This window comes from Amblyraja radiata, chromosome 2 (genome assembly GCF_010909765.2).
Source record: "Amblyraja radiata isolate CabotCenter1 chromosome 2, sAmbRad1.1.pri, whole genome shotgun sequence".
Lineage (NCBI taxonomy): Eukaryota > Metazoa > Chordata > Chondrichthyes > Rajiformes > Rajidae > Amblyraja > Amblyraja radiata.
The window spans coordinates 22,554,090-22,574,843 of NC_045957.1; the positions used below are offsets into that span (position 1 = coordinate 22,554,090).

Genomic DNA, 20,754 nt, shown 5'->3' on the forward strand with positions numbered 1-20,754 from the left:
TTTATAACAAGAGGAATCGAATATAGGAGCAAAGAGGTCCTTCTGCAGTTGTACAGAGCCCTAGTGAGACCACACCTGGAGTATTGTGTGCAGTTTTGGTCCCCTAATTTGAGGAAGGACATTCTTGCTATTGAGGGAGTGCAGCATAGGTTTACAAGGTTAATTCCCGGGATGGTGGGACTGTCATGTGCTGAGAGAATGGAGCAGCTGGGCTTGTACACTCTGGAGTTTAGAAGGATGAGAGGGGAATCTCATTGAAACATATGATTGTTAAGGGCTTGGACACACTAGAGGCAGGAAACATTTTCCCGATGTTGGGGGAGTCCAGAACCAGGGGACACAGTTTAAGAATAAGGAGTAAGCCATTTAGAACGGAGACGAGGAAACACTTTTTCCTCACAGAGAGTGGTGAGACGGTGGAATTCTCTGCCTCAGAGAGCGGCGGAGGCAGGTTCTCTGGATGCTTTCAAGAGAGAGCTAGATAGGGCTCTTAAAAATAGCGGAGTCGGGGGATATGGGGAGAAGGCAGGAACGGGGTACTGACTGGGGATGATCAGCCATGATCACATTGAATGGCGGTGCTGGCTCGAAAGGCCAAATGGCCTACTCCTGCACCTATTGTCTATTTATGCTCAGACAATCCACTAAAGGATCTTGGGGTTTATTTGAAACATCCTTAAGAGTGGTCATGCACCAAAACGAACTTTGGAGCATGTATGATTACAACAATACTTTTTCTTTGCTAAATCAACCTGATGGATGGTAAAATAGGGCATTCTTCTGGAAATCTAAGACCAGCTCCTCCTTCCCAGTATCTGTTGCTAGCAGAGCCTTGCACCAGCAATGATATCAGAATACTAGAGCTTTGCAAGTTAGTTATTATCAACTGTAAGAAAGTAAATTAATAAGCATTTCTTATTTTTATGTTCTGATTGGACTTCGAGCAGGTGTTTGGTTTAGCTGTGGATTTTCATTGCTAAGTAGTCATTTGTTTTGTAATATGAACTGTGTTTTCTCACCTCAGGTGGGTGTGAATCTTTTGCCAGACAGCACAGCAGGGTCAATCCTAAAAACTGTTGGCCAACTCATCGATCCAGCCTTTATTCCCAATGATTGTTTGTTGAATTTCCTTGTCGGGAGTTGCTACAGCCTCCTTTACTTCATCCTAACCTCGGAAAAGAACAGAGGAAATGTACAGAAAAGGTAATTAAAATGACTTTAGAATATTTTGCTCTCATTTCTCTAGATTCACTCATTTGTCGTTGATTGCCAGGAAGGTCAGTTTCTATGACAATGTGCTTTTACCAGCGGTAACTCATGCTTCACATACATACAAGTTATGTAATTTGCAACTTCGTAATCAATATCCCACAACCCTAAATTTCATGAGTGTTTTTATGGCTTTTCCCATTTTTTAATTGGATGTAGAACAATAGAACAAAGCCTCAAATAATGAAAAAATACTATGAATGGCGAGAACTAACAATCACAAAGTGTATGGATTAAATAAACTGTACATCACTAGTAAAATATGGTTAGATAATGTAAAACCTTAAGTTACCAGATTTAAAGAAAAGTCAAACAAATGCAAATGACAGTTGAAATGATACTGATCAACAAACAAATGCCGAAATATGAAAGAATGCAGGGGGAAAAAAACTAACTGCAAGTGCAACACAAAATAATTGTAAGATACCTTCTATTTAGCAGTTTATGGATTATTTGTATCTTTTTGTTTATTTCATTCCTTACTTTTTTTTAACCAAGCCTCACCAAGACATCTAGCTTGTCATCACATTTTAATATCATGTGGTTCTGCATCGTTTTATATTTGATCTATGAAACACTTTAGGTTGTTTACTTTGTAAATGTTTATGTTCAGAAAAAATATTATTTTACCATGAGACCAATTGTTTTTTGGTTACTTATCTCTACACCCTACATTGCACTCCCCATAATCACCAACAATTCCACACATCTTGTCAGCAATTTCTGTTGGATGGATGTGAGAGAGAAAATAAAGGGATAGGTATTACATCTCCTGCTGTACCAGGGAAAGTACCTGGGGAGGGAGCTGATTTTCCAACTTTAATTGTCATTAATATATTTTAATGAAGTCATCCTTATAATATTTTTGTAGGTGGCCGATATTTTGGAGTCTGTCTCATAATCATTTATCTGCCCTTTGTGCAAGGCTATATATTACATATACAGTGGCTTGCAAAAGTTTTCATACCCCTTGAACTTTTCCACATTTTGTCACGTTACAACCACAAACGTAAATTTATTTTATTGGGATTTTATGTGATAGACCAACACAAAGTGGCGCATAATTGTGAAGTGGAAGGAAAATGATACATGGTTTTCAAATTTTTTTACAAATAAAAAACTGAAAAGTGTGGTGTGCAAAAGTATTCAGCCCCCTTTACTCTGATACCCCTAAATAAAATCCAGTGCAACCAATTGCCTTCAGAAGTCACCTAATTAGTAAATAGAGTCCACTTGTGTGTAATCTAATCTCAGTATAAATACAGCTGTTCTGTGAAGGCCTCAGAGGTTTGTTAGAGAACATTAGTGAACAAACAGCATCATGAAGCCCAAGGAACACACCAGACAGGTCAGGGATAAAGTTGTGGAGAAGTTTAAAGCAGGGTTAGGTTATAAAAAAAATATCCCAAGCTTTGAACATCTCACGGAGCACTGTTCAATCCATCATCCGAAAATGGAAAGAGTATGGCACAACTGCAAACCTACCAAGACATGGCCGTCCACCTAAACTGACAGGCCGGGCAAGGAGAGCATTGATCAGAGAAGCAGCCAAGAGGCCCATGGTAACTCTGGAGGAGCTGCTGAGATCCACAGCTCAGGTGGGAGAATCTGTCCACAGGACAACTATTAGTCGTGCACTCCACAAATCGGGCCTTTATGGAAGAGTGGCAAGAAGAAAGCCATTGTTGAAAAAAAGCCATAAGAAGTCCCGTTTGCCACAAGCCATGTGGGGGACACAGCAAACATGTGGAGGAAGGTGCTCTGGTCAGATGAGACCAAAATTGAAGTTTTTGGCCTAAATGCAAAACGCTATGTGTGGCGGAAAACTAACACTGCACATCACCCTGAACACACCATCCCCACTGTGAAACATGGTGGTGGCAGCATCATGCTGTGGGGATGCTTTTCTTCAGCAGGGACAGGGAAGCTGGTCAGAGTTGATGGGAAGATGGATGGAGCCAAATACAGGGCAATCTTGGAAGAAAACCTGTTAGAGTCTGCAAAAGACTTGAGACTGGCACGGAGGTTCACCTTCCAGCAGGACAACGACCCTAAACATACAGCCAGAGCTACAATGGAATGGTTTAGATCAAAGCATATTCATGTGTTAGAATGGCCCAGTCAAAGTCCAGACCTAAATCCAATTGAGAATCTCTGGCAAGACTTGAAAATTGCTGTTCACAGACACTCTCCATCCAATCTGACTGAGCTTGAGCTATTTTGCAAAGAAGAATGGGCAAAAATTTCAGTCTCTAGATGTGCAAAGCTGGTAGAGACATACCCCAAAAGACTTGCAGCTGTAATTGCAGCGAAAGGTGGTTCTACAAAGTATTGACTCAGGGGGGCTGAATACTTTTGCACGCCACACTTTTCAGTTTTTTATTGATGAAAGCCTGATCTTTAACCTGTAAAATTGCCCACAATTGCAGCATTGTCCAGAATATTTATTGCATATTAAGTGATTTAAAAATGTGAATAATTATGTTGTTTTTGCTATGACCTGTTTTCTCTGGTGGTGATGAAAGGATTATGTTTTGAAAATATTTTTTGCAGAGAATTTCTGTGGGGAGCATGCCTAACAGCACTGGCCCGCATCCCACGCTTGCTTCGACTGATGCTGCAGAATCTGCGAGTGAACGGTGCCTGCCAGGGGGAGCTTCCTGTTATTGCACAGATCCTTCGCCTTCTGCTTCAGCAAACTCAGCTTAGACAACACATGGTGGCAAATGCAGCAATGGTGCAACAGGTCATTCGGGATATCACGGTATTGCTGCCTTTCTGCACAATATTCCAAGAGTATTATCATCTTGTGCTTTCATGAATATATACCGCCATTTATTATCTTGCAGCTTTGGGTATACATTTCTCCATTTTAGCTTGGCATCTGTGAAGTGTTCCTCTCTGATCAACAAACCACTATTTAAGGGGGGGGGGTTCTGGGGAAAATGTCCTGCTTTTGTTGGGTGAAATCTCTGCAGTTTCTATTCTCCACTCGCTAAATACAGTTTTGTGTGTAAATTTACGGGAATGGTCCCAGAGAGCTTTCCACTACAGGTGCACAACCTTTTATCCGGAGTTCCGGAAACCGAAAAGCTCCGAAAACCGGACATTTTTTCCAGGATGTCGTCTGCACACCAAAGCTCGCGTTTGGCACCAAACTTGACCCGAAACGACCCACGGTCAACCCAGGTCTGTACTACTGTAGCGGCTGCCTCCTCCCCGGAGACCGGGGAGACACTTAAACATCTGTAAATCATTGTTTAAATGTTAGTCAGTTAGTTTGGAGGGCTTTTATGTGAAGGGTGGGGGGGGGGGGGGTGAAGGGGGAAACTTTAATTCTTAGTCTTCTACCTGGTCGGAGAGGCGGGGAGCGGGCAATGCCTTACCGGGTCGCCGTGCAGTAAGCTCCGGAGCGCTGTGGCCGCCGACTCCCAACATCCCAACTACCCCAGGCTGCGGGCGCCCGGCCGCGGGCGGCGCTGGTTGTAGCTCCGACCCCGGCAACTCTACCCCTGGCTGCGCGGCGCTCCAAATCCAGTGCCGCCCGCAGCCCCGCAATGTTGGGAGTCGGCGGCCACAGCGCTCCGGAGCTTACCGCACGGCGACCCGGTAAGGCATTGCCCGCTCCCCGCTGGTATCCCAGTGCTGTGGCCGCCGACTCCCAACATCGCGGAGCTGGGGCTGCGGGCGTCCGGCCGCGCTGGATTTGGAGCGCCGCGCAGCCAGGGGTAGAGTTCGCCGGGGTTGGAGCTCCAACCGGCGCCGCCCGCGGCCGGACTCCCGCAGTCCCAGCTCCGCGATGTTGGGAGTCGGCGGCCACAGCGCTCCGGAGCTTACTGCACGGCGACCCGGTAAGGCATTGCCCGCTCCCCGTCTCTCCGACCAGGTAGGGGACTAAGAATTAAAGTTTCCCCCTTCACCCCCCCACCACATAAAATCCCTCCAAACTAACTGACTAACATTTAAGCAATGATTTACAATGATTCCCCGGTCTCCGGGGAGGAGGCAGCCGCTCCAGACTTTTCAAGCCGCCCGCGCTACCTACCTAATCTACGTTAAAAATCTTCCATTCCAAAATTCGAGAAGTGTCTGGTCTCAAGGCTTTCGGATAAAAGGTTGTGTACCTGTATACGGTTACATTACGTTGTACTTGAAGCAAAGAGAATTGAGAGGAGATTTGCTCGAAGTACACAAGATAGTGAGTTTTATTTCAATAGTTTTATGAACTCTAATGCGAGGTCGTCAACTGACACGTGCTTTTGGCCACAGAAATTAGCTGTTAACAAAAAGTCACTGAATTTTTATCAGAATTATACAAAATAACCAGTTGGAGCTTAATTGGACATGTTTAAAATTCACTTTTCTCTTTCTTTATGGAAACTAGGGAAGCCGGAATAATATGAATATTCCAAACTATATATAATGTTTAATTTTAGAAGTCAGAATTTAAGATCTAGTGATTTATGAAATTATCATGTACCTCCTAATTTGTCCACATTGACTTGCATGTAAATTGTCAAACGCCACTCCACAATAGACTCGATATTTCTTTTGCGGCAATTGAGTTTTTTAACCCTTTTGCTGCAGTAGTTTTATGGTGCATTATTGAATATAGAAACAAAGTAACTTTCACTTATCTTCAAATTGTTTTTGCTGAGACAATGAGAACTCCACCAATAAAACATATACTCATGACAAAATTACTAAGATAGAGAATATTGCACTATTATTGTATTGCTTTCATGTTTGACATTAAATGTTTATTGGTACCTTGTATGTACAAGTTGAAATGCATTTACCAACATTTAAAATGGCTAGTCAGATCTATACGGGAATTATATATATATATATAATTGAACATTACTTTTAATTCCTCTTTTATGATTTGTCGGTGTTAGGTGATGTAGTTGGCAGTGGATCACTGTGTGATCTTACAGATGGATTCAATTTCATCCAGACAGTGGAAATGCATGATTTTGTTTTCAGCAACTATTGCTGATCACATTTGCCTTGTATTTCAGGATATAAGATGTTTGAATTATGTTGCCCTTTAGTAAATTTGTTTATTTATATTTGTTTTCTCAGAACTTCAAGACTGATGATTTCCAAGAGCAATGGTTAACTGATCTCCATTACTACTTCAGAATCTACCTAGCAGCCAGTATCCCAGTTACCTATTAAAGAATGAAATCCAGGAAAATTATAATAACAGCTCTTTAAGTGCTTGCATCAATCAAAACATGGGTATAGAGGATTTACATCTCGATAGTTATAGAACAATGTTTACAAATATATAGAATAAGATGGAAGTCTTGTTTCTCAGTTGTTCCTTGGGACAAATGTGTTTATCTTTAAATACTTCAGGATAAGAAATGATAAGAAGTTAAACATGTCCATTGGTTGAGGGTGATGTAACGTGTATCAATAATAATACACTCCTTATTTTGTTGCATAATTTTCTTTGCATGTATTCAACGTGTTTGCTGAGAATCTGTTTAAAATAATAACTTCAAGGTTTTGCTCAGTGAAGGTCTAAGATTTTAATAAACTTGTATAAGTGTTCTCTTATTCCAATGTCTTAATCAACTACACCAATGCTTATTGCTGTACAGCAACTTTAAAATTAGTTTCTGTTTTCATCATATACGTTTAGGGAAATATCCCCATGCTTTTTATAAACCAAGTTTTCAAACATGAATCTTAATTATGTATCATGCCACCCGTTGAACCAATTTCTGTTTAATTTCAAGATTTGTTTGTAATCGTCTACCTTGTTACACTTGTAAACAATAATAATTTAAAACTTTATTGACATGTATATACATTTAATAAAAATTACAAAAATAACGTCTAATATGACATTTTTGATTCAAAACCTTGTTTAAGTGGATAACAATATGTTTTTCTCCACGTTGTTAAGCTGAGATGAAATGGAGCATGAACACAGAATAAATCTGGTACGATGTGCAATGTACTTTTGCTGTTTGCTGCATCATAACCAATTTTCTATATTTGGATTTCTTTCCACAAACATGAAAGTTATAGCTGGTGCTTGATAGTGAATTATTTAGTTTATATTATGTGATACATATAAAAATCCCATTCTATCTCATTTGGCAGTACATTATCGAACCATATTGATAATGTACATGGAATTGGGTCTGAGTATTTCTTTGTTGTTATTGCAGTGAGCTCATGTAGTTTCCCCATAATGTTATGTATTCTGTAATGGCTTGCACACTCTAAACAGTCTTCCCTAAAGAGGGATGTAGACACATTTCTGAAATCATTTAAATGGGATGGGAGAAGAGCAGGATAATGGGAATAGATAGGTATATCAGATTGTTTTCACAGGAACAATGGAATGAATGGCTGACTTCTGTGGCTCCAACCAGTTGATCTATGAAAATGGCAGTTTTTGTTTTCTTACGTATAATTGGTAATTTATATCCTAAACGTGGAGTTTCCTTAAACATGTCTCCCGAAATACAGTCTTTATATTAGCAAGCTTCTGAGAAAAGTCCAGAAAAGCATGTTTCGTATCTTATTTTTCTTTAGGAATATCCATGCAGTTAAAAGAGTTGAAATGGCCATTCTCACAGCATCTGCTATGTTAGCAATCCTGCATTGCCACATTATTCTTCAGATCGTGTTCGATGTGCCACACTTGATGTGTGCGGTCGCATGTTGTAGGAGAACTGTTTAGAATTTCTAGTGTTTCCCAGGAGCTGAACACTTTGAAATGTACTCACTGTGGATAAAAGCAGACAAGATTATATCAGAACTGTTAGAAATAATTCCTGAATAACAGATTATTTATATCTTAACTTCTGAAAGTACAAAAATTGTCCTTTATTTTGTTTTGATTATTAGGTGCAGTTCAATAGGTAACCTGCTTCTATCCTTCTGTAGTAACCATTGCACTGTTGGAAGATATGTGGATGAAGGGGAAACACTTTTAGAGATGTTACAATATTTATGCTCACAGCTTGAGGTAATGTAGCCCAATACAGAGTCTGATCAAAGGGGTTCTTCTGGATTGGTCTCAATGATAAATCTGATAATCCAACAGATTACAGCAAAGTAGTCTATGATGATCCAGTTTGATAGTTGCAGATTCTGCAACATATCTTCTAACTAAGCGTGCACATTTTCTTTCAAAACCTGCAAAGGAGTAAAAGAAGAAACTGCTCATCCAAGAAATCACTTTGCAAAGTAACCAAATCTTGGGTTTATTTTTCTAAGACTGGTAAACTTTTGAAGTACATTGTTCAACAAATGGTGGTATGAGTCCACAACTCACTGTCTGAAATGTTGATCGAGGCAGAAGCCCTTATTACCTTTTAGAGTCATAGGAAACAGGCACTTCGGCCTACACCGGTCAACAATGTCCCAGCAACACTAGTCATACTTGCCAGCGCTTGGTCCATATCCCTCCAAACCTGTCCTATACATGTACATGTCTAAATGTTTCTTAAACGATGGGATAGTCCGAGCTTCAACTACCTCTGGTAGTTTGTTCCATACACCCACCACTCTTTGGGTGAAAAGGTTACCCCTTGGATTCCTATTAAATCTTTTCCCCTTCACCTTGAACCTATGTCCTCGATTCCCCTATGGGCAAAAGACTCTGCATCTACCCAATCTATTCCTCTCAAAGATCTCCACTCATCCTCCTGCACTCCATGGAATAGAGACCCAGCCTACTCAACCTCTCCCTATAGCTCACACCCTCTAGTCTTGGCAACATCCTTGTAAATCTTTTATGAACCCTTTCAAGCTTAACAATATCTTTCCTATAACATGGTGCCCAGAAATGAACACAATATTCTAAATGCTGTCTCACCAACATCTTATATAACTGCAACATGACTTCCCAACTTCTATACTCTGACTAATGAAGGCCAAAAGCCTTTTTGACCACCTTATTTACCTTCAAGGAACCATGCACCTGTACTCCTAGATACCTCTGCTCTACAACACTACCCAGAGACATACCATTTACGGTCTAGGTCCTGCCCTTGTTCGACGTCTCAAAATACAACACCTCACACTTTTCTGTATTAAATTTCCTCCGCCCACCTGGCTAATGATCCAGATCCTGCTGCAATCATTCACAACCATCTTCACTATCTGCAAAACCACTAACTTTTGTATCATCAGCAAACTTGCTAATCTTGCCCTGTATGTTCATTGATGTAGATGACAAAACAGTAACAGTCCCAACCCTGAGGCACACCACTAGTCACAGGTCGAGAAGCAACCTTCCACCATCACCCTCTGCTTCCTTCTATGGAGCCAATTTGCTATCCATTTAGCTATCTCTCCTTGGATCCCATGCGATCTAACCTTCCAGAGAAGCCTACCATGCGGAACCTTGTCGATTGCTTTACTGAAGTCCATGTACACAACATCTACAGCTCTGCCCTCATCAACCTTTTTGGTCACGTCTTCAAAAAAATCAATCAGATTTGTGAGATGACTTCCCACGTACAAAACCATGCTGACTGCGCCTAATCAACCCTTGCCCATCCAAATGCCTGTATAATCTATTCTCAGAATACTCTCCAGTAATTTACTAACTCTAGATGTCAAGCTCACCGGCCTATATCTCCCAACATTTTCCCTGCAGCCCTTCTTGAAAAGAGGCATAACATTTGCCACCCTCCAATCTTCCAGCACCTCTCCTGTATTGAAGGACGACTCGTAAATTTCAACCAGGGCTCCTGCAATGTCCTCGGATTTATCTGATCAGGCCCTGGAGATTTGTCTACTTTCAAACACGACAGCACCTTCAGTACTTATTCGGCGGCAACACTGGCTGCTCTCAAGACACTTCCAGTAACTGCTCCAATTTCCTCTGTCCTAATGTCTTTCTCATCGGTAAATACAGAGGAGAAATACTCTTTTAGGACCTTGCCCATCTCCTGTGGCTCCACACAGAGGTGACCACTTTGATTCCAGAGAGGTCTCTCTGGAACCACTCTCTCTCTGGTTACCCTTTTCCCCCTTATGTATTCATAAAATATTTTGGGATTGTCTTTAATGCTACCCGCCAGAGCTATCTCCTGGCCCCTTTTTGCCCTTCTGATTTCCTTTTTTAGTTTACTCCGTAGTTCCCGAAACTCCTCCAGGGATGCAATTGATCCCAGCTGCCTATACCTGTCCCATGCATCTTTCTTGTTTTTGACTAACGTCTCAATTTCCCTCGTCAGCCAAGCTTCCTCACGTAGTTGCCTTTCACTCTAACGGGGATGAACACAGCCTGAGCTTTCTTCAGTACACTTTGAAAAACATCCCACTTGGCTAATGTTCCTTTTCCCTCAAATAACCTGCTCCAGTCAACTTGAATGAGACCTTCTCTCATACCCTCAAAGTTGGCCTTACCCCAATTGAGCATTTTAACACGTGGACCCCCTCCGTCCCTATCCATAATTATCTTAAACCTAATTAAACTGGTCACAAAAGGCTCATCCACACACACTTCATTAACTTGCCCGTCCCAATTTCCCAATACTAGATCCAGCATTGCCCTCTCACATGTGGGGGCCTCCACATATTGCTTTAGAAAACTCTCCTGAACACCTTTGAGGAATTGCACCCCATCTGAACCCTTCATGCTATGATTTTCCCAGTCTATATTGGAAAGTTAAAATCCCCTACTACAACAACCTTATTTGACCTGCAGCTGTCTGCAATCTCCTGCCACATTTGTTCTTCTAATTCCCAGTGAATCTACTCAAATCCTTTAAAATTATTCCACTTACCTGTGTCCCTGAATTGTAGATTCTCCTTCCCTGGGAAGACGATTGACTATCTAGCCTAACTATGCCCCTTACAATTATATCAACCGCTACGGTTACTGCTCTGGCTGATTTATGTTCTCCTGCTGTATCTTTTGGACAACTGTCTTCACTATCTACAACTTCATCAATTTTTGTAACCTTACCTTCCACATTTTCATATATCACAAACAAGAATATCACAAACCAGCACCGATTCCCTACCGTAAGACAATGGTTTACAAATTCACCACTATCCTCTGTATCCTGCCATTCAGCGAATTCTGAATCCTGTTTGCCAATTTGACTTGGGAGCCCTTGCGCCTTAATTCTTTGGAGCCTACCATGTGAGATCTGGTCAAAGGTCTTACTGGAATTCATGTAAACCATGTCTACTGTTGTGCCTTCATCAATTTTCTCAGTTACCTCCTCACAATACAATCATATTAATGAGACGTGATCTCCACTGCACAAAAGCACGTAAACTCTTAATCAGTCCCTGCCTTTCCAACTGAATATAAATCCAGTCCCTCAGAGTCTTTCCCAACATTAGAGATCCTCCAGACCTCTGCTACCTCTCCTGTGGCTAAAGGAGATGCAAAAATATCCATCCAAATCCGGCAATCCAGCCCACTGTCTCCGCCTCTTCCTTTCTTGGCCCCCCCCCCCCCCCCCCCCCCGCGCACATCAGTCTGAAAAAGGGTCTCACCTATTCCTTCGCTCCATAGATGCTGGCTCACCCTGCTGAGTTTCTCCAGCATTTTTTTCTACCTTCGATTTTTCCAGCATCTGCAGTTCTTTCTTAAACATTTTGTCTACTGCACTGCAAAATCTCCTCAAGGTATGCCTACTTTGAAGAAGTTCTCCTCCTCTCTCTGAAGCCCACTGCCTCCGCCTCTTCCTTTCTTCTTCCCGCCCCCCCCACATCAATCTGAAGACGGGTCTCGACCCGAAACGTCACCTATTCCTTCGCTCCATAGATGCTGCCTCACCCGCTGAGTTTCTCCAGCCTAGTCAATATGATAAGATTCAGGGCAGAGGAAGAAAAGAGTATTTGGATACAGAAAAAACAGGTCAATCTAGTTTGTCTTCTGTCTACATTGTCAGAGATGTTGGAATTGCTGACTATTGCAAATTCTTTATCAACAAGTTTACAAAGAAAGAATTTTAAAAAACTCCAATGGAAAATCTAAAATTCCATGCTCTTTTCAAGCATGATATGTTTTATTATGTCATGTCACAAAATACTCCAAAAACTGAAGATAATGTTTAGACACAAAATGCTGGAGTAACTCAGCAGGACAGGCAGTTGCTCTGGAGAGAAGGAATGGGTGATATTTCGGGTTGAGACCATTCAGACTGAGAGTCTCGACCTGAAACGTCACCCATTCCTTCTATCCAGAGATGCTGCTTGTCCCATTGAGCTACTACAGTAGTTTGTGTCTATCTTCGGTGTAAACCAGCATCCATAGTTCCTTCCTACACCAGATAATGATTTGGATGTTTTCTGAAGTAAGAACCTTGCTAGGCATAATCACCAAGGATAGGGAGAAGAGCAGGCATCTGTGATGTGAATTCACAGAACCACATGCTCGAATTGAAGAAGAGAGACAAGCAACAATGCAATTCTGCCATTGCTACATAACGATCTGTGCCTTATAATTTGATATTGGCGACTCTCTTTCTGATTTGCTCAATACATATCACATATGACAGGTTTTCAAAACCAACAACAAATCACATAACCTCGTTTCTTTCTACAGATGTTGCCTGCTGAATGTTGCCAGCTTTTTCTGTTATTATTATGAAAGTAGGTAGCTTTATGAGGACATGACAAGTCTCTAGTCCAGAAGCTTGATGAAAGATGAATTGAATGTTAAAACTAAAGATAATCAGATTCAGCTTAAAAAATTGAAGGGGGGTGGAGTCAGTGAGAAATGTGAGAGTTCTAAGTGTTGTAGGTGCACCCAATCAGCCGTGTAATGCATATTCCAAAGGTGAAGTGTTTATAGGATCAAAAATTCATCATCCAGCTGGAGTCTCTCAGTACCAACCCCTTCATCATTTTAAAACCACATGCAAAGCGACTATTCTATTCTAAAAAGTAAATCGGTTGAAATCCTGGAGAATGTTCACGTTATTATCAGCCCATAGACTCAGAAAATATCTGATATCCACCTTCTATGACCAGAGTTCTAAATATGCGTTGCTTTGTATGGCTACCAAAAAATAACCCTAAAGATGTTTTCATCCAAAAATCAGTACTTACAGTAGGAATTCCCACTGAAGGAAGTCAAGCCAAACATAACCTGGGAATGATTCCTGGAACTGAGGGATGTACTGCATGCTGATCTGACTCTTCGAAACACACCTTTCACAGGGGGCCCAGCTGTACAGTACAAGGTGAGGATTTGATCAAATTCTATTCTCATCATACATTTAACTTTTTCTCTTTCCCCAATAACTAAACAAATATTTACACCTGTAAATATTGTAAAACATTTAGATTTTCGAATCATTCATATTTTTACTTTATAAATTAACGCTATCCTGAATCTAATCTTCCTATGATAACAGCAATAGTAATTTATAGCTTTTATAAGCTTCGAGTCAATAATAGAAAATCAAAAAATGATATTGTTAATACAGAATAGTACTTATTTACATAATACTTCTGTAGGAACAATAATATTCCTTTACATTTTGAATGTTAAAAGAATTAAGACAAGAATAGAAGCTCTAAGACATCCTATTACATTAGCATCCTCATGCAGAAACTCAAAAAATTATAACAGGTCTGTCAAACACCTTATAGCCCACACTCACTCCTATTTCTTTTGTACAACAGGCCAGGCAGAATTTTCTCACAGTCATACAGCACGGAAACAGGCCCTTCACCCCAATTCAGGTCCAGGATACTAAGTTGGATGATCAGCCATGATCATATTGAATGGCGGTGCAGGCTCGAAGGGCCGAATGGCCTACTCCTGCACCTATTTTCTATGTTTCTATGTAATTCATCCACTCTGACCCAGAGTGCATCTAAACTACTCCCATTTGCATGCGTTTGGCTCATATCCCTCCAAACCTTTCTTTTCCATGCACCTGTCCAAGTGTCTTTTAAATGCTGTCATACAGGACTGCCAACATTGGGTGAGAGTAAAAAGTAAGAAATTGCAATGAAGCACTGCGACCAAGCCCGAGTGTAGTGACCCGGGGGGGGGGGGGGGTGTCGGGGGTGTCACCGCTCCCACGGTAGGGAGCTTTTGCATTTTTCAACTTGAAATTGTGCAATCTGGTGCATACTGTAGCAAGTCTTTTAACTTACACTTATGCTTTAAATTGGATTAGGTATGAATAAGTTTAGGCTAAATTACATTACTAATTACATTCCATAGTAGAGCCAGGATCTAACAAGTGCAGCACATGAATGACCTTAGTATATTCATGTATGGAAATCAGATTATAATTCATGCTGCTATGCATATATATATATAGAGAAAAAACAGTTACAAGGCAAGTGTCGGACTTCCAACACTGTTCTGGTTGTTGATTCCTCCCCTCCCTGGGGAAAAGACTCCGCATACACCCTATCCCCCTCACGATTTTATACACCCATCGTGCATTCCATGAAATAGTCCAATTTTCCTAGCTCAGACCTCGATTTCTGGCAATCTCCTAATAAATCTTCTGTGCACTAATTTCAGCTTAGTGACATCCTTCCTATAGCAGGGAGACCAAAACTGAACAGAGTACTCCACATGCACCCTCACCAACATCATGTACAACTGTAACATAACGTCCCAATTTCCATACTCAATATACTAACTAATGAAGGCCTATGTACCAAAAGGTCGTCTTCATCACCGTATCTGTGATGCCACTATCCGGGAACTACATCATTGTCCTCCTAGAACCCTCTGTTTTACAACACCCGCCAGGGCCTTGCCATTTATTGTGCAGATCCTGCCTTGATTTGACTTCCCAAAATGCAACACCTATGCAATTACCTGCATTAAACTCCATTAGACATTCCTCAGTCCACCTGTACCGCTGATTAAGATCCTGCTGGCAATTTTTGATATGTCTACAATACCACCTACTTCGGTGTCATCTGCAATTTACTAATCATGCCTTTTACATTTCCATCCAAACTGTTGATATAAATCACAATCGGCAATGGGCCCAGCATCACTGCTCGCAGGTCTCCAGTCCCAAAAACATACTTCCACCATCACCCTCTGCTTGCTTCCATGAAGCTAATTCTCTGTCCTGTCAGCTAGCTTTCCCTGAGTCCCGCACAATCTAAACTTCCAGAGCAGCCTAGCAATGGAGTCTTATTAAAGGCCATATAGACAACGAGTATGGCCTTGCCTTTGACAACTTTCTTGGTTATGTCTTCAAAAAACACAATCTCCCACAGACATAAATATGCTGACTATTCTGAATTAGCCCGTCTCTCCAAATGCATATATCACTCCCTAGAATTCTCTCGTAACTTATCTACCACAGATGTTAGGCTCACTGGTCTATAATTCGTAGGCTTTTCCTTGCACCCTTAGACAGAGGTACAACATTAGCTCCAGTCATCCAGCACCTCACCCATGTCTATTGGTCTTTCATATATCTCAGCAAGTGCTCTCATAATTTCTTCTCTATCTTCCCACAGCATCCTGGATATAGCTGATCAGGCCCGGAAGATGTATCTATCTTCATATACCATAGCACTCCCAGCACCTCCTCAATCATAACACAGGCTGTCCTCAAGACATCTCCATTAACTGTCCCAAGTTCCCTCGCCTTCATGCTTTTCTTCACAGTAAAAACACAGTAAAAACAGATGCTGTTTTGCCTTCTGAACAAGTCCTATTTTAGTTCAGATTGCTAGCATATGGAGTATTTTATCTTTGTTATGGGACTGCAGAATTTTGAAACTAATTAAATTGACTGATCTATCAACCCAGAAATGTTTTTAGCAGGAAGCATGCCCACAATTAAGTTACCAAAACAAAATGTCAAGGTACCATCTCCCACGTGATAAACAAATATGACACAAGTTGTACTTTGCTGCTTTCAGTTACACAAACTTAAAACACTACCCATTTAAAACAAATAGTTGGATAGCATTCTTCCCCTTTAGCACTTACATGCAAAGTAATAATTAATCATAAATTGGACTTATGAATCAACTAATCTGATTTGTTGCCCCAGTGCATCGAGGGAATATGTTTCAATCCTAGCAGCAGTATCAATTGAACGGCAAAGGGAAAGCGATCGCCAGGACACCCTGGGGGGTTTGAAACCGTTAAGCAGAAATGAGAAAATCTAATTGCTGTATAAATGGCATCTGCTATTAAATACAATGTGTAGCTTCTCTTTAGTCTTTCATTAGTGGCCTTATTAACACCTGAAGGTAATGACAGCTTGGTGCAGAGCAGAGCAGATTAGCTTGCCCTTATATTTTCTAATACCTGTACTGCAAACTGATTATTATTGAATGTTTCACTATTTAAATCAAATATTTAAAGCCCAACTGAATCAGAATGAAATCAAAATTTTCCTTTGTGGAACGGTGAATATGTATTAGGAAACAAGTACAAAACTTCCCAGTATAAATATTGAGCAAGTAAATATTAAATTAGTGATCTCAGTGTCTGCTTGTTGGCCATTGAAAACAACAGTAAGAATTTCATTTTAAACATAGCAAATAGGCGCAGGAGGAGGCCATTCAGCCCTTTGAGCCAGCCAGCACTGCCATTCAACATGATCATGGCTGATCATCCTAAATCAGTGCCCCGTTCCTACTTTCTCCCCATATCCCTCGATTTTGTTAGCCCAAAGAGCTATATCTAACTCTCTTTTGAAAACATCCAGTGAATTGGCCTCCACTGCCTTCTGTGGCAGAGAATTCAACAAATTCACAACTTTCTGGGTGAAAACGTTTTTCCTCATCTCAGTCCTAAATGGCCTACCCCTTATTCTTAAACTGTGACCCCTGGTTCTGGACTCCCCCAACATCGGGAACATTTTTCCTGCATCTAGCCTGTCCAATCCCTTAAGAATATTATATGTTTCTATGAGATCCTTTTTAATTTTCAAATTGCAGTGATATAGAATGATATAGAACGATATAGAATGTTGCCACTTTCACCCAACTGAAATATATTTCCTCCGAAATGTTATGTTCAGAGCGATCTGGAATTTTTTTGGAGTTGTATTTAAATAGACGGTGAATGATGATTTGGATGCAAAAGTTGAAAAGCCTAGCTACAATTATTTAGGCCCTGCTGAGACCACATGCAGAATATTACGCTCCAATTTGATCTTTCTACCGAAGGAATGAAAAGCTTGCAATAGAGGGAATACAGCTTTGATTCACGAGATATTCTTGGAAAAGCAGGTTGGTCACATAAAAAGAAATTAAGCAATGCTCAGAGAAATGTTCCCATTGAAATATGCAATTTCCTTCTGGGTTTGACAGAGTAAATGTGGAATTGATTTTTATCCAGGCTGGGAGGTCTGGAAACAGGGGGTGAGTCTCAAACTAAAAGGTTAGCTATTCAGAATAGAGGTAAGAAGACGTTTCTTCAAACAGAAAATGTTCATTTATTGGTATGCTCTAGTGTAGAAGGCGGTGGAGACTCTGTTGCGGAGTATATACAAGATACGGCAATGGATTTTTAAACATGCAAGGCGTGAAGGGATTATGCAGTTAGTGCAGAAAATGGCACAGACCTAAAAGATCGGTCTTGATCTAACTCAAAAACCCTGCAAGTGGCGGATCGGCCTCCTTCTCCTCTTAACAATGATCATTTAATCACAAAATCCGTGGAGTGCTATGCCTAATTACATCGATCTCCTCTGCAATTTCCTTTCTTGCTTCCCAAAGTCCTTGGATATATCTAGTCAGGACTGGGAGATTTCATATGCGTTCGAACTTCGGACCTTCAGCATTTCCTCGACCGTAATACTGAATGCCCTCAAGAAACATCCATAGACTGCCCACAGTTTACTGGTCGTCATGTTTTTCTCCACAGAACAAAAGAGTACTCATTAAGGACCTTGCCCAAATACTGTGGATTCACACATGTATTAATAGTCAGGGGCCCCATTCTCTCTCTTTTTCCCATTAATATATTTATAAAATCTCTTGGGATTATCCTTAATATTATCTGTCAGAGCTATCTCCTGTCCCATTTTCGCCCACCTGATTTATCTTAAGGAAGAAAGATTCTAAGGGAAGTAGGAGGCAACCGTGGCTAACAAGAGAAGTTAGGGATAGAATAATACTAAAAGAAAAGATGTATAACACAGCAAAGAGTAGCCGGAAGCCAGAGGATTGGGAAACTTTCATAGGACAACAGAAGGAAACAAAACGAGCAATACGGGCTGAAAAGATGAAGTATGAGGGGAAGCTGGCCAGGAATATAAAGAAGGACAGTAAAAGCTTCTTTAGATATGTTAAGGGAAAATGAATAGCAAAGTCAAATGTGGGTCCCTTGAAGGCAGACATGGGTGAAATTATTATGGGGAACAAGGAAATGGCAGAAGAGTTGAATAGGTACTTCGGATCTGTCTTCACTAGGGAAGACACAAACAATCTCCCAGAAACATAGAAAATAGGTGCAGGAGTAGGCCATTCGGCCCTTCGAGCCTCCACCGCCATTCGATATGATCATGGCTGATTATCCAACTCAGTATCCCATCCCTGCCTTCTCTCCACACCCCCTGAACCCTTTAGCCACAAGGGCCACATCTAACTCTCTCTTAAATATAGCCAATGAACTGGCCTCAACTACCTTCTGTGGCAGAGAATTCCAGAGATTCACCACTCTCTGTGTAAAAAAATATTTTCTCATCTCGGTCCTAAAAGACTTCCCTCTTATCCTTAAACTGTGACCCCTAGTTCTGGACTTCCCCAACATCAGGAATAATCTTCCTGCATCTAGCCTGTCCAACCCCTTAAGAATTTTGTAAGTTTCTATAAGATCCCCCCTCAATCTTCTAAATTCTAGCGTGTACAAGCCGAGTCTATCCAGTCTTTCTTCATATGAAAGTCCTGCCATCCCAGGAATCAGTCTGGTGAACCTTCTCTGTACTCCCTCTATGGCAAGAATGTCTTTCCTCAGATTAGGAGACCAAAACTGTACGCAATACTCCAGGTGTGGTCTCACCAAGACCCTGTACAACTGCAGTAGAACCTCCCTGCTCCTATACTCAAATCCTTTTGCTATGAATGCTAACAGAAGTACTAGAGGACAGAGGATCTAAGGGGATCGAGAAACTGAAATACATTTTCATTAGGCGAGAAATAGTATTGGGTAGGCTAATGGGACTGAAGGAAGATAAATCCTCTGGGCCTGATGGTCTGCATCCCAGGGTCCTCAGGGAGGTGGCTCTAGAAATAGTGGACGCATTGGTGATCATTTTCCAATGTTCAATAGATTCAGGATCGGTTCCTGTGGATTGGAGGTTAGATAATGTTATCCCACTTCTCAAGAAAGGAGCGAGAGAGAAAACGGGAAATTACAGACCAGTTAGCCTGACTTCGGTGGTGGGAAAGATGCTGGAGTCAATTATTAAAGAGGTAATAATGGGGCATTTGGATAGCAGTAAAAGGATTAGTCCAAGTCAGCATGGATTTATGAAAGGGAAATCATGCTTGACTAATCTTCTGGAATTTTTTGAGGATGTGACAAGTAAAATGGATGAAGGGGTGCCAGTGGATGTAGTGTATCTAGACTTTCAGAAAGCCTTTGATAAGGACCCGCACAGGAGACTGGTGACTAAAATTAGAGCACATGGTATTGGGGATAGGGTGTTGACATGGATAGAAAATTGGTTGGCAAACCGGAAGCAAAGAGTAGGAGTGAACGGATCCTTTTCAGAATGGCAGGCAGTGGCGAGTGGAGTGCTGCAAGGTTCGGTGTTGGGGCCGCAACTGTTTACCATATATATTAATGATTTTGAAGAGAGAATTAGGAGCAACACTAGCAAGTTTGTGGATGACACAAAGCTGGGTGGCAGTGTGAACTGTGAAGAGGATGTTAGGTGGTTGCAGGGTGACCTGGACAGGTTGAGTGAGTGGGCAGATGCGTGGCAGATGCAATATAATATAGATAAATGTGAGGTTATCCACTTTGGTGGCAAAAGCAAGGGGGCAGATTATTATCTCAATGGGGTTAGGTTAGGTAAGGGGGAGGTACAGCGAGACCTGGGTGTCCTTGTACACCGGTCACTGAAAGTTGGTGTGCAGGTACAGCAGGCAGTGAAGAAAGCTAATGGAATGTTGGCCTTCATAACAAGAGGGTTTCAGTATAGGAGTCAAGAGGTTCTTCTGCAGTTGTATAGGGCTCTGGTAAGACCACATCTGGACCATTAGTTTTGGTCTCCTAATTTGAGGAAGGACATCCATGTGATTGAGGCAGTGCAGCGTAGGTTCACGAGATTGATCCCTCGGATGGCGGGACTGTCATATGAGGAAAGATTGAAAAGACTAGGCTTGTATTCACTGGAGTTTAGAAGGATGAGGGGGATCTTATAGAAACATATAAAATTATAAAAGGACTGGTCAAGCTAGATGCAGGAAAAATGTTCCCAATGTTGGGTGAATCCAGAACCAGGGGCCACAGTCTTAGAATAAAGGGGAGGCCATTTAAGACTGAGGTGAGAAAAAACCTTTTCACCCAGAGAGTTGTGAATT

General features: G+C 41.3%; 2 protein-coding genes across 5 annotated transcripts in view; one reads left to right on the forward strand and one right to left on the reverse strand.

Moving 5' to 3' along the window:
- The window catches only part of tex10 (testis expressed 10), a 51,045-nt gene extending 43,929 nt beyond the window's left edge, over positions 1-7,116 (forward strand). For both annotated transcript variants that reach the window (XM_033043068.1, XM_033043067.1), the window contains exons 13-15: positions 1,025-1,203; positions 3,823-4,033; positions 6,355-7,116. In XM_033043068.1, the coding sequence (XP_032898959.1) occupies positions 1,025-1,203; positions 3,823-4,033; positions 6,355-6,450 (486 nt within the window). In that variant the 3' untranslated portion in view covers positions 6,451-7,116. The remainder of the gene's footprint in view (positions 1-1,024; positions 1,204-3,822; positions 4,034-6,354) is intronic.
- The window catches only part of invs (inversin), a 182,774-nt gene continuing 168,814 nt past the window's right edge, over positions 6,795-20,754 (reverse strand). For 2 of the 3 annotated variants that reach the window (XM_033043058.1, XM_033043043.1), the window contains exons 18-19: positions 13,321-13,440; positions 6,795-8,020 (exon numbers count right to left, since the gene is read on the reverse strand). In XM_033043058.1, the coding sequence (XP_032898949.1) occupies positions 7,905-8,020; positions 13,321-13,440 (236 nt within the window). In that variant the 3' untranslated portion in view covers positions 6,795-7,904. The remainder of the gene's footprint in view (positions 8,021-13,320; positions 13,441-20,754) is intronic. The other variant, XM_033043051.1, reaches the window with a different exon arrangement.